Source organism: Nicotiana attenuata, unplaced genomic scaffold (assembly GCF_001879085.1).
Source record: "Nicotiana attenuata strain UT unplaced genomic scaffold, NIATTr2, whole genome shotgun sequence".
In the NCBI taxonomy this organism is placed as follows: Eukaryota; Viridiplantae; Streptophyta; class Magnoliopsida; order Solanales; family Solanaceae; genus Nicotiana; species Nicotiana attenuata.
In genome coordinates, this window is record NW_017675596.1 from 35217 (window position 1) to 48647 (window position 13431).

Genomic DNA, 13431 nt, shown 5'->3' on the forward strand with positions numbered 1-13431 from the left:
GATATTCGATGTGATCTTTCTCGGCGTCGAGTCCTCGTGAATTTTGACCTCGATCATTTCGTGCGAAACTTCGCCCAGATCCGATGCTCCTACGATATCCATTGTAGGGTTGATATCGATGTCTACTCGATCACGGCTCTCGATCAATGTCCCTTTTGACCCTATCCAATATCCATGGGCCTGTTAGAATAAACGAACCCCGAAGGAATCCCCAATTGATCATCTTCGACCCTAATCTTTGGCTGATACCGATTGTGTACGTCGGCCCAAGTGACAGCCGGATACTCGATTAAACTTTGCTTCAACTGCTGCGAAGCTATAGAACTCCGAGTATTGAGACCTTGAGTGAAAGCTTGAACAGCCTAGTCATCGGAGACCGGGGGCAAATCCAGTCTCTCCGTTTGGAACCGAGACACGAATTCCCTGAGCATCTCGTTATCTTTCTGCCTTACCTTGAGAAGGTCCGATTTCCTCGTTGCAATTTTGAGGTCTCTAGCGTGTGCCTTTACAAAAGAATCTGCAAGCATAACAAACGAATCAGTAGAATTAGGGGGTAAGTTATGATACCAAATTAAGGCACCCTTCGATAGAGTCTCTCCGAATTTTTTCAATAGTACGGATTCAATTTCTTCATCTCCTAAATCGTTTCCTTTGATGGCGCACGTATACGAGGTGATGTGTTCATTCGGATCGGTCGTCCCGTTATATTTGAGAATCTCGGGCATGCGGAACCTCTTAGGGATTGGCTTCGGAGCCGCACTAGGGGGAAAGGTCTTTGCACGAACTTTTTAGAATCTAGCCCTTCCAATATCGGTGGTGCCCCATATGTTTCCACTTTTTTGTCATTACCCTCAATCTTTTTCTCCCCGGACTCGATTCTCCTGGAGAGTTCCTTGAGCATCCTCATAATTTCGGGGTCAATCCCCAAGCCATTATCGTTTGATCTTTCCGATATCGGCTCAGTACGTCGATTGTTTTCATATTCAACTACACTCGGAGTCTTATTTTGACTTTGAAGTTGAGCAATGGAGATCTGTTGAGCTTGCGGCATTTGGAATATCACTTGGAGGCTGATTCCTCCATCACCCACGCTTTGTGTTCCTTGGCCACCAGGTCGGGCTTCCCTGCGTACACTCCCTCCGGGGTCTGTGCCTAAATCCGCATTTAGAGCAATATGAGAACTAGCATCAACTGGTTCCATGTTTGGCACTTCCCTAGGGTTTACTGGTCGACCCTTACATTGTTGTTTTCACCAAGATCTTCGTTGTCATGAACAGGTGCATCTTGTGAGCTGGACATGTTTCAGCCTGAGAATCAAAAGTTCTTGATAAGAAAAAGTGTAAAAATAACGTCTAAAGAAACAATCACTATTATTTTTAGCCTCACGGTGGGCGTCAAACTGTTTACCTCGAAAATACGAGTAACAATTAAATTTGATTTGTGATTTTAAAGATACGTGATTAGATTCAATACCAATTAATAATCAAGAAATATGAAGTAGAAATGAAAGAAATAAGTAAATTAAACCAATATAACTCAGCAGCAGTGACCTCGAGCTTAGTGACCTCGAGGTGGGTTTAGAGCAATAAGAATAATCAAGCAAGAAAAGTAAAGTAAGAACAATAAAGCAAAAGGACAATTCTGATGAACAGAGGCAAAAAGTAGAGAGTATATTCTTTTCTCAATGGTTAGATGATGATACAAATGACTGAGATCCCCTTTATATAATAGGGGAACCCTAAATAAGGTATACTCCTATTTTCAGTAAAGAATCTTATTGGGACAACTGTATAACTGTCTAGTACGGATTCGTATAGATCCATTCCGGAATTTACGCCACGATCTTGGGGACGTGGCGAGAATCTTGGCCTTCTGTAACAAACTCATAACGGCACTGTCTCGGATTTGGTCGTACTCGGTTCCGGTGTTCCTCGAGCACTTATGTCTTCGAGCCTCTTATTCTACCTTCGAGCCTGAGCTCGGCTCCGATGTCCCTCCAGCACTTAGATTCTCGGGCATCGCACTCTGTCTTCGAGCTCGAGTTTGGTTCATCGAGCTCGAACTTGACCTTGCCTGAACTCGGGCTTAAGCTACCCCACGAGCAGGGGAAATCGGCATACCTGATTTCGACCGTATACAAGTATCTCAACTTGGGGAATAAAAACTAGTCCAAAATTACGCAAGCATTAACTGTTTGGGTGAGTGATGTAATTACAATGAGTTGATTCTCAATTGATCCAGTATGGTGATCAAGAATTTTGTAAACAAGCTGATTCTCAATCCCGCTATTAAAGGTTTAAGCTGAACGGACTCCATAAATTACCCAAGTCTATAGCCAAAAATAGGATAAAGAATTAAGTAAATTTATAAGGATTTTTTTCACCAATTGTAATTGTAATATATTCTTTGAAAAGTCAGGTAATGACTGAAATTCAATTGATAAAGAAATATTTTTTCACCAATTATAATAGTAATAACATGTTTGAAAAGTTATGTAATGATACCATACAAATATAACCTAACTCATATTTACCCGAGGTCCTGAACAAACTTTGAGAGTGTTGAGTTATAAGTTATAACTTGGACTCTTACTTAATTAATTTTGACCGATTCAATTTTGACCAAACAATTCCATTTTGACTTCTAATTTCAACCAAATATCAATAGGGCTATAAATAAAATGAGAACTATGGATGGAGTAAGCATCTCGTTTTTTTTTTCCCTTTCAAGTCATTTAATTTTTCTTAATACAATATGCTTAATGCAACTCATTCCCCTTTACAAATTTTGAATATTGATTGTTATATATTCTCAATCAAACCAATTTTTTCAATATAAATTTCGATACGATTAATATAATATATCAGCTGAATATTATCTTAAACTATATATTCAAATTGTGCATTAAAATGAGTGTAATTAAAGTTATGTTATGGGTCTGTTGTACAAGAAGAACGAAGATAGTCCATTTTTCGAATTTAAGGAATTAATTAAGTTAAAGCACCAAGTTTATTAAACTCTTTTCTAGACAGTCATAGGTAATAGGAGTATATTAAAGTAGCACATTGAAATTCCCAATTGGGAAGGAGAAAATGGCACAGGTTGCTGTTGAGAATCATGCAAATTAAGATGAAAGGTTTGAAAAGGTTAAAAATTTATCCGCTTATATTAATATTAAATCAAGTGATACATAACGTATGTTTGTACACAATTTTTTGTTATTTAAAATAGTTAATTAATAATACTATTCTTATCTCATTAAATTAGTGAACTACAACTAATAAATTAATATATAATCTAATTATAAATTTCACTTGAGAGCAAATATTTACTGATTGGCCGATCGAAAAGAGTACGAAGACTTGGAAAAAAAATAAAAAAAGAAGACTTCAGCAACTCAGATTCAAACACGGAGGCAAGTCCACAAGTCCTTACGCCTAGCAAAAAACGTTAAATTTGTTATGAGTTCACACGATTAAAATGCCACAAGTCCCAAAACCATAAGACGCGTGTCACCTGTTTCTCGTTTTCACACACACCGTTTGTGCGTTGGTGTGTCATCGCATAGGACAGACCCAAAAGGAAAAAAAGAAAAAAGAAAAAGAAAATCAAATGGTAAAACAACAAAAAGAAAAACATCAAAAGGGGAAAAAAAGAAGAACACATAAGTTGTGAGCAATCAAAATTTTCACTCTCCATATCCCTCCACTTTTCTCTCGCCAAAAAAATCTTTCCTTTTCTGAAAACCCTAGGCAGCGTTTTTCTTCCATGGTTCCTCTCTCTATGCCTACTTCATGAGCCATTGGTGGTCAAAATAATCGGACATTTTTCCAAATTTAGGTTCGCTTTTCCTACCGATCTTTTCAATTCTTCGAATTTATTGATTTCTTATGTTTTTTTTTCTCTTCGTTTATCGCTTAATCCATCTGTTGTTCGGTGTTTTGATCCGTTGATTTGGCTAAAGTCGTTGTCTTTTTTCGTTCCGTCTCTATTTTCAAATTTTCCCTTGCTTTGTGGTCGTTTTACTGGAATGTTTTATTTGAAGTAGAAACTTGTACTGGATTAGTAGTTGCGACAGTTGTCTGCTATTTTTCGGATAATCGCACCAATTTTTTGGAGTTTTTTGTTTGAAATATTATTAGTATATGCTTAATGTTAAAGTTAGCGGTTTCGAAAAAAAAGATCACCACTTTCAAGTTTTTCTCTCTTGGTTTGGATCCACAGGGTTAGAAAGATATTTTTACTATGGAACTCTTGCAGTTCTGCTTCTGTTTGAGACTGTATGTGATGTTAATATTGATTTCAAAACCAAATTCAGTGCTGTATGTCTGTTTAAACAATATTTACATAATCGGGTCATTTAAGAGGTAATAGTTGGTAATTATATATAATAAGCATTGATTAGTAACCTAAATTAAATGATAAGTAACCTGTTATAATAGGTCAAATCCACATATGGTGTAAAGATTCTTTACATTGCTGGTGTATATAATTTAAATCCTTTTGAACTTTGAACCTGATATGAATAAGCTGGATAACTTTTTTTTAGTCTTAAAGCAAAGCTGTTAGATTTAGATGTAATTAATGTTGAGTGCTCAAGCATGGCTTGTGAAGCTTTCTAGTGTCACAATCACACGGCGAAGTTTGGTTGTCTCTTTGTTTTCTTTTTCCCTGTAAGGATATAAAGGATGGCACATCAGGAAGAAAATTTTGCTGTTTGCTTAAATACTAATTGCATTCATCTGTTACTTCTTGGTTATGTCCATCTTGCTTTGTTTTCTATTTTCATAAATTTATCAAGAGCTTACACTGAAGTGCGTTTTGATACTTTAAATGCATGAAGTAGTGTTTCTAATTTTCCTTATGCATTGGCGTTTGGGATGACAGGTTACTGAAATTACACCTTTACGTTGGTTGATGTTTATTTACATACTTCCTGTTCCAATTGCATAATTATGTTCAGCATCTTCTTAGGAGATATAAGTTCGAAGCTGCCGTTGGGAAGCACAAGTATTCATAGAATGAGCACCCAAGACAAAAGGGCACATCCTATTAGGTATACAAGGAACCACTCAAGAAGGAAGGCAGTACTAGATGTGGATCTAAATGCCACACCCCCATCTGATAATAGGGATCAGGAAGGAACTTCAAGTCGTGCTGTTCCTCGGGATGTGCCACCTGCACCAAGGGGTGCGTCTTTGACACCTGCCCCAATTGATGTTGAGGCACTTGATGATGATGTGATAATATCTTCTCCAAGGGCATTTGCAGAAGTACGCCTATCCAACTTTAATGCTTTCCCTTTGTAAATTTTTAGGTGGTGCATTATCTTGTGATAGCACCACTGGTGTTTCACCTTATGGCTAATTGTGTTAGAAATTTTCCTGCTTTTCTCTAGGCAAAAAACAACTCCATGAGGACCCGCGGACAGGTTATTGTGGTTGATGAGGATTCTGGTAATTTTTTATTCTTTTAGGAGCGCTTACAGCTGTAGATTGTGTGTGCACATTTTTTTTTGATGAAGAAAAAATATATCATTAAAGAGCATCAGGAAGATGCTAAGCAATAGAGTTACAGAATAGAGTTAGCTCCAGTAGACAAGTGTCTAAACTAGGACCAAGGAGCTAACAAATCCAAAAAGTTGTCTCCACTATTTACAGGGGTAAAAGAGTTCCAACTGAACAAATTAACTAAGCATCTAGCTTTCAAAGTGTGAATTGGAGTTGAGATCCCATCAAAGCACCTACGATTCCTTTCATTCCAAATACACTAAAAAATTACTGCAGGAATCACTCTCCAGATCTTCTTGATGGCTTTGTCAACTCTCCAAAAAAACCAATTTTCAAATGCTTCCTTGATAGACTTAGGGTGACCCATTGCAGACCAAAAATAGAGAGAAAAAAGTTCCAGATATCCGCTGTAACTGTGCCAGTGTAGTAGTAGATGGCTGACAGTTTCTGAGTTTTGTTGGCACATGTAGCATCTGTTGGCTAAGACTATGTTTCTTCTGCAGAGGTTTTCCTGAGTTAGAACAGCTTCATTGAGTGCTAACCAGGAAAGCATGTGACTTTGAGTGGTAGCCTAGTCCTCCGAACATGTTTCCAAACAGTGTGTGCACATTTTCTGTCTTAGAACATTATCTCTCACTTGCTCTAGATATTAAAAATTCTATCAAAAATAATTCAGAATTACCTCTCTTGCCCCCTGTACTGGTGTATCAGGATTTGACCTCCTTTTTAACATTTAACAACTCTTTTTTGTCTCATGCTGTCACTGATGGGCTGATTTTTACCTAATAGATATGCAGGCACTGTAGAACCGCTTATTTCCTTGAAGATATTAAATGCAGGATCTATTTGTGTTCATTAGAAGAGTCTAAATTCTGATAGAATGGAGAATTAAGTTGATTTTTGTTGTCGACATTAAATGCTAAGTAGGAAAATGAATGACCTAAAAACTAACATCAACATGAATCTTGATGACACATAGTGGATCTTTGCCAGTATTTACATGATATTCTGATGTACTCTTTGTGATCTTTTTGCCTACGGAAGACTAGGGGAGGCGAGGTAACTATGTCAGTACCACGGTATTATGTGGACAATTTGAGGCATGTGATATGATTCTCGAAATCAGCATTGAGGTGGTTGGGTTAATGCCATATTGAGCACTTCTTTCTCCTTGGAGAGCTTGATTTTGACTTTGGTTATTTCATTTGCGTCCCTTGAGATTGGTCTTATTGGCTCATAATTATTGCAGAGGATCGTTTACCCAAGGCTAACAGTCGCAACAAGCGCAGAAGAGTCTCAACTAATGATCCAACATTAATTGGTGACATTTACATTAACCTAGAAGCAAATAGCAGCTTAAAGGTAACTACAGAAGTTTTTTTATGCTATATTGAATGCTCTTTACAACATGAGTGTTCTTGTTTCTCAGTTATTCGGAAAAATAAAATAAGAGTCTTCTCATTTAAGTGTTTCCTTTCAATTATATTCATAAAGTTCAAAATTTCAAAAGGATCCATTGGGACTAGTGCTCAAAACATAATTCTGGTGTTTATTTTGTGACAAAGAATGTTTGGTTTGATCTCTTAGTTGTTTCTTTTGACTTGTATTGTTTACCTTTCTTTGTGGCACCTTACTTTTTGTCATCAGCTTAGGTGTCTGTAGCTTGGAAAAGGAAAACATTTGTTATAGTCTAGAAGCTTCAACTCTAGGCCAATGCAAATTTTGCATAACTTTATGGCCTTGTTAGCTAATTGCATTGTTTCTTAGTTGCTTATTTCAAGTGTATGCTGTTGGCCTTTTAAAGTTCATTTTATAGCAGCTTGGTCTTTGATTGCAATCTCAATCCATCATTAGAAATGTCTTATTCCAAGTTTTTGGTTCTAATGGAATCAGTTTTTTCCCCATATCGCTTTGTTAACCTAATTATTGGTGTCATCTTCAGAGAGTTCCATTATTCATGATTTGTATTATTCTTTGTCGCTGATGCCAGACAGTCACTGCACAGAGTGTTGTACCACCAAAGCCAAAAGAACCAACATTTAGCTGTCCTGTATGCATGGGTCCACTAGTTGAGGAGATGTCAACGAAATGTGGTCATATCTTCTGCAAGGGTTGCATCAAGGCTTCTATAGCTGCTCAGGGTAAATGTCCTACTTGTAGGAGGAAAATTACCATGAAAGACACCATAAGGGTGTATCTTCCTGCCACAAGTTGAGATAAAGGTTGGTCTCCCTATCCGAACAAAATAGGGGAAAAGTACCCTCTTCTTTCTATGGTCATTTGATGCATAATAAGCATGTTGGCGTGTGCCAGAATATTTCCCTAAAAACTGGGAAATATTATTGGAACAATTTCATCATAGTCCTTTAATTATAAAAAACAGCGATTCATAATTGCTAGTAAGTATTTTACAGGGTTTACACTTTTGTTGTATGTTGCAGGGGTCGGCCAGCATTTTATTTGGCCTATGAAGTAAGTGTGCTTGTAGAGGCAGTTTATTGTTAAAACTACCTGGGTTGAGGAATTATTGGAGATTGCGGGAGGAGGGTTGTGGGGATTATGATTTTTAGTTCTTTGTTAAGACTGAAGACTTAGACCATAGCTAATGCCGTGCTTCTTTCTTCGCTTTCAAAACACAGTAGCTAGTGGAAAAGTTAAAGTTCATGAACTTGTGTTTATTGCATTCTGGTTCTTGTTTGATTAGACATATTTCCTGTCCCAACCTCTTATTTCCTTATGGTTCAATCGTAATGAAGAAAAGAAAACAAACAAAAAAAGAAGAAAGATATCCTGTAGAACACTTGGTATTTGAGGGAAAATTTGTGCGTTCTTGATATAGTGAAGTTTTATTCTATCATTTCAATTAGGTTGTTGAAATTTTATGCATTTTGGCGGTTGACGGTTGATTTTGATTTGGTCATATAAATAAAGTGTGTCAATGCGGTCTAGCATGATTGGTCACACGGAAGAGGCGCTAATAATAAAAATCTATAGCCTTACCTCTCTTAATTTATTTTTCTTGTAATTGATAATCAAATCCATACAAGTGTTCTCTTCCTTTGTGACTTGACAATACCTTGTAGTATAATATCTTTGTATCATATAAATTTATCTTTCCACTGTAATAAAGCGTTATAAACCTCAGGGAGAGCAGATTTTAGTAAGAGTGTCAATGGATTTCTAAAAATCGATTAAATTGACCGAGCTGTATCGGATCGATTATTAGGTTTATTTTAATAAAATGATAGGTTTTGTAATTTGAAGTTTTCTTATTGGATACTTAATTTTCAAATAGACTCTATTTTTATGTCCATTAATGATCAATAAATTCCAACTCGTATGAATTTATATTTCTTTTGTCTTTGGTTAATTTCTCTAATGCTGTTGTAGAATAGTGGAATCTCTATTCTGGTTGTCTTTCATATTCTCTTGATTCATCAAATAGAAATATTTTTTGAAAGATAAAATCATACCAAATAAGAGTTCAAGTTGTAGCACAAGAGTCACATCGTAATCAAAGAATAGTTTATATCGTGTTAACCTTTGTGCTTTGCCATAAATATGAGTTATTATTTTACTTTGTGGTTATTTAGGTTCCAATGACACCTATGAGAATGATGCAAAAATAAAATTATCACTACGAGAATTGAGAAAATGTTAGTCTTTTTTCATGTAGTGTTTCTTAATTAATATCTGACGATTATCTATAATTATTTAGAAGATTTAAATGTTAAGGTTATTTACCTATAATTCAAATATCAAAACGGAGTAAAAAATACACTAGCTAAAGATTCTTTTATATTTTTAGATAGCCAACTAAAATGAGTTTTGAATTAAGAATAATATTTTCAATTATATTTTTATAAAAACTATTATTATTGAAATATAATGTTTTAGAAACTGAAATTTTAAGAAAGAAATATTTTTTAAGAGATATCAACACACCAAATAAGAGTTCAAGTAGTAGTAAAAGAGTTAAGTTTTATCCAAAGAGTCATTCATTGTCTCAACATTTGATTGTTTTGCCATAAATATGAGTTATTTTTAGGATCAATGACACTGGCAAGAATGGTATCAAAAAAGAAAAAATAGAAGAAATGCTTTATTTTTTCCATGTAGTTAATATCCAATGATTATCTATATTTACTGAGAAAGTGTAAATTTTAAGATTATTTACATACCATTCAAATAACTTAAATATTTGACATAATTAGTGTCCGCGCAGCCGCGCGGGTACTAATACTAGTGATCAATAAATTCCAACTCGTATGAATCTATAGTTCTTTTGTCTTTGCTTAATTTCTCTAATGCTGTAGTAGAATAGTGGAATCTCTATTTTGGTTGTCTTTCATATTCCCTTGATTCATCGGCTTTTCAATTATAAAAATATCTAGAGAGTTTTGCCGAAGTACTAAGTAAGTACGTATCTTATTGCGTTCTAACTTTTATTAGCGACTCTTACATAACATTTTAAGAAAATTACCGAAAATTAACCGAACCGTACCGATACTGAAGAGAAAGCGAGATGACCGGGATGGTTTCAAAAAGTCTAATTTTGGTTATACAAAATAGAACAACTGAAAAATTAGTATGGTGAAAAATTTATAAAATAACCGGCCGAACCGAATCATGGACCCTCCAGATGTATTTAACAAAGAGTCTAGTTTATTCGTCTACTTTAGTCTTCTAAACATATTATTGGAAATGTAGCAAGTAAATCATGTACGTCACGGGTCAGGCTCAACTTCAAGTTCTGGGCCTAGGCCTCCCAAATCTGGGCTTCCAAACCCTGGGCCAAACTTCCTTCCCCCATTATGTGGATTCCTGCTCCAAGGTCCAAAATGGAATGGAATAAACCAAGCAGGAAGTGGAAATGGGTAAACTGGGCCGAGGGGAATCCATTTGGGTTTAAATGGGTGCTTTCCAAATGGAAACCAACCCACTGGAATCAAAGCCCAAGTAGTTTCTGCAGAGACCTCTCTCTCTACTTGCTCACCACTGGCTAAGAATGCCATGAAAAGGACCAAAAATAAAGCCATAGCTGTATCACCTTTTGCCATTTCAATATTTCAGTGGTTTCTGATGTGATCTCACACAATCCACCTCCTTATATACTGCTTTTTTTTGCTAAATTGCGGTTAAGTTTTATTACGCAAAGGTTTCGTGGGATTTTCTATAAAAAGGAAACGATACTGATTTTTCTTTTCTTAAAGCCTTATACTAGTAGTAAATGAATAGATACATAGAAGCATCTCTCTTCATGACGCGTTTACACTTAAAAATAACATGATTTTATAAGTTCAACTTAGTATCAAATTGGCAGAGGTCTTGAGTTTGAATTTCATTAGCATCTGATATCCATTTGTTAAAAACATTTTATAATAACCTAGGAGTTCATGGGATGTGCTGTAGGCTTTAATTTAAAAAAATGTGATTTTTCTATGAACTTAAGTTTTTTTTAAGAAAAAGATGGTTCACACAATTCTACAGACTTTGACATGAGATTTTGCTCGTTTTCGGTTTCATATTGAGATTTTCTTGAGCATCAAATTTGAGAATTACGCATAAATAAATCCATTTAATGGGCAAATGCCTACGAAGTAGGGGTGGTAAAATGGTTAAAAGAAAACAGTTAACTACCCATATTATCCACTAAAAAATGGGTTGGATAATGAACTTTTTAAAAACGGGTCAAATATGGATAAGAACCATATTATCCATTTAGAAAATGGGTAACCAATGGATAACCAATGGATCTAACTTTTACATTTGTAAAACCTCAAATTGGAGGTTCCTCAAGTTAGGGAAACTAAGAATTCTTCCAAAAGTGATCATATACAAGAAGTCATGGATAATATGGGTAACCCACATTATCCGTCGGTTAACCTGTTTTTTATCCGTATTAAATATGGTCGGGTCAGATAATTGATCCATTTTTTTTTATTACCTGTTTTCGCCCCGAACCATATCCGTCCCGCCCCGCCTGTTTGCCACTCCTACTGCTACGAAGTATTGAAATTAATAAGCACCCTCTTTTGGGAAAATGCTGTAATAAACGGAGATTGAAAATATACTGTCTACAATTAGCAAAGAAGTAAAATCAAGTAGGTGAAAATCATTATGGCTAGCTGCAGATCATTCATACCTAACAACCACTCCAACCAACTACCAAAATATATAAGCAGAAGTTAATGAGAAGCTACAACCAAAAGGTGCTCTAATATGGAAAAGTTATATAATTCAGTCCGCTCTATTAACTGTTATACCAGGTTAAACTAAAATAAATTTTTTTATGCTCTCAGTGTATAACTTGAAGTAATTCTTTTGAAAATGATCTACTACTCCGTTTCTAGATACATATTTAGGGATGGCAATGGGGCGGGGCGGGTGCGGGACGGTGCGGGTTTGAACGTTAGCGGGGCGGGACGGGTTTGAGATTTTGCGGTTGCGGGGCGGGTTCAATTTTTAAATTTAAAAAAAAATGCAGGGCGGTGCGGGTGCAGGTGCAGGTGCGGGTGGGGATTTAATTTTGCTAATGTTCAGCCTAGTTGATGCTTTGCTTTTTCCTGGTTTCCTGTTTCACTTCTTTTTATCGATAATTTTTCTTTCAAATTATATTTTGATACTTGACTTAGTGTATTAATGTTCACACAAGTATTAAATGAATATATGTGCTGCTCCTATTTATTTATTTTAATAATAATACTACTATATTAAATGAATATATTAAAGTGGGATGAATTTTTTTATTTCTTCAAATTTGAAACAAAGATCTTTCGCATTTACGATTTTTGAAATTTGGAACCCCACGAGAATGGGATGCTAATTGTTAGAATCGTCCGAATGACTACAGTGCCACTTTTACAAAAAAAAAAATGCGGGTGCGGGACGGGGCGGGTGAGCGCGGGTGGAGTGCGGGGCGGATGAATGCGGGTTTAAATCCTATGCGGGACGGGGCGGGGCGGGTTTAAATTTCGCGGGTTCAGACAGAACCCGCCCCGCACACGTACCGCCTGCCATTCCTATACACATTGCACTATTGGATCGGACATGGAGGTACGAGGTAGGAGTTTGAAGAAAAAGTAACATAATACTAAAAAAGGTATTCCCTCTATTTAAAAAGATTAACACATTTCAATATTTTCTTAATAAAAAGCATTTATAGCCGCACAAATGCTATGACAGATTTTAGACCACAAATTTTAAAAGTTCTACACCCACACAAATGATATGACTTATTTAAGACCACATATCCCAAAAGTCTTTCCTTCTTTATTAAAGTTTGTGCCAAGTCAAACTAGAGACAATACTTTTTGAAATAGAGGGAGTAGTTTAAAAAGAGAGACTTGATCAAAGAGATTTAACTTCTATGGAAAAGGGCCTGATAAATTCTATGGAAAACGGCCTGATATGTCCCTCAACTATGATATATTGTTCAATACCGTCCCCCGTTATACTTTCCGTCCCTAAAAGCTCTTACCGTCCAACAAAGTTGTATATTTGTCACTATTTTAACGACTGGGACACGTGGCACTCTCTGAAATACCAAGACTCCACTACACTAAATAAACCCAACCCGCCCCAATTCCCTTGCCCCGCCCGACTAATAAACCCATAAATCAAAAACCCAGCGTAAAAACACAAACAAAACATCAAAATTCTAGGGTTTCTTCGTCGTTCCCATTGTTTAGTATTCAGCTGTTGATCTTCCATATTCCCCAGTAAACTTGACATGGAAGGGAAAGGCAGCAATCACTGGGAATCAATTGGAGATGCAAACAAGACAAAGAATTGGGAAGTTGAAGACAAGAAGGGGGCCTTGATAATCTAATTAGGACTTGTTTTGTTAGTTGGTAGCTAAAGTGAAACTTAAACACTTGGTTTATTTTTGTTTTTCTGGTGTTAGCATTTGGAGTTGGAT

At 36.1% G+C, this 13431-nt stretch overlaps 1 protein-coding gene across 3 annotated transcripts; it reads left to right on the forward strand.

Moving 5' to 3' along the window:
• Positions 1 to 3648: 3648 nt before the first annotated feature.
• LOC109220251 (E3 ubiquitin-protein ligase RNF4-like) lies at positions 3649 to 8367 on the forward strand. Of its 3 annotated transcripts, none has more exons than XM_019384704.1 (6): positions 3649 to 3840; positions 4888 to 5273; positions 5399 to 5456; positions 6760 to 6872; positions 7501 to 7732; positions 7952 to 8367. In XM_019384704.1, exons 2-5 carry the CDS (start codon positions 4956 to 4958, stop codon positions 7723 to 7725), a joined length of 714 nt encoding a protein of 237 aa, XP_019240249.1. In that variant the 5' UTR covers positions 3649 to 3840; positions 4888 to 4955; the 3' UTR covers positions 7726 to 7732; positions 7952 to 8367. The 3 variants fall into 3 exon arrangements, with proteins under 3 accessions (XP_019240249.1, XP_019240251.1, XP_019240250.1); XM_019384706.1 differs by having other exon boundaries at positions 4964 to 5273; XM_019384705.1 differs by having other exon boundaries at positions 4975 to 5273.
• The last annotated feature ends 5064 nt before the right edge of the window (positions 8368 to 13431 follow it).

Excerpts from the sequence above, each read along its gene's own strand:
- LOC109220251 (XM_019384704.1), top strand. The coding sequence starts at position 4,956 with ATGTTCAGCATCTTCTTAGGAGATATAAGTTCGAAGCTGCCGTTGGGA. Across the intron at positions 5,274-5,398 it reads CTCCAAGGGCATTTGCAGAA|GCAAAAAACAACTCCATGAG; the intron begins GTACGCCTATCC and ends GCTTTTCTCTAG. Across the intron at positions 5,457-6,759 it reads TGTGGTTGATGAGGATTCTG|AGGATCGTTTACCCAAGGCT; the intron begins GTAATTTTTTAT and ends TAATTATTGCAG.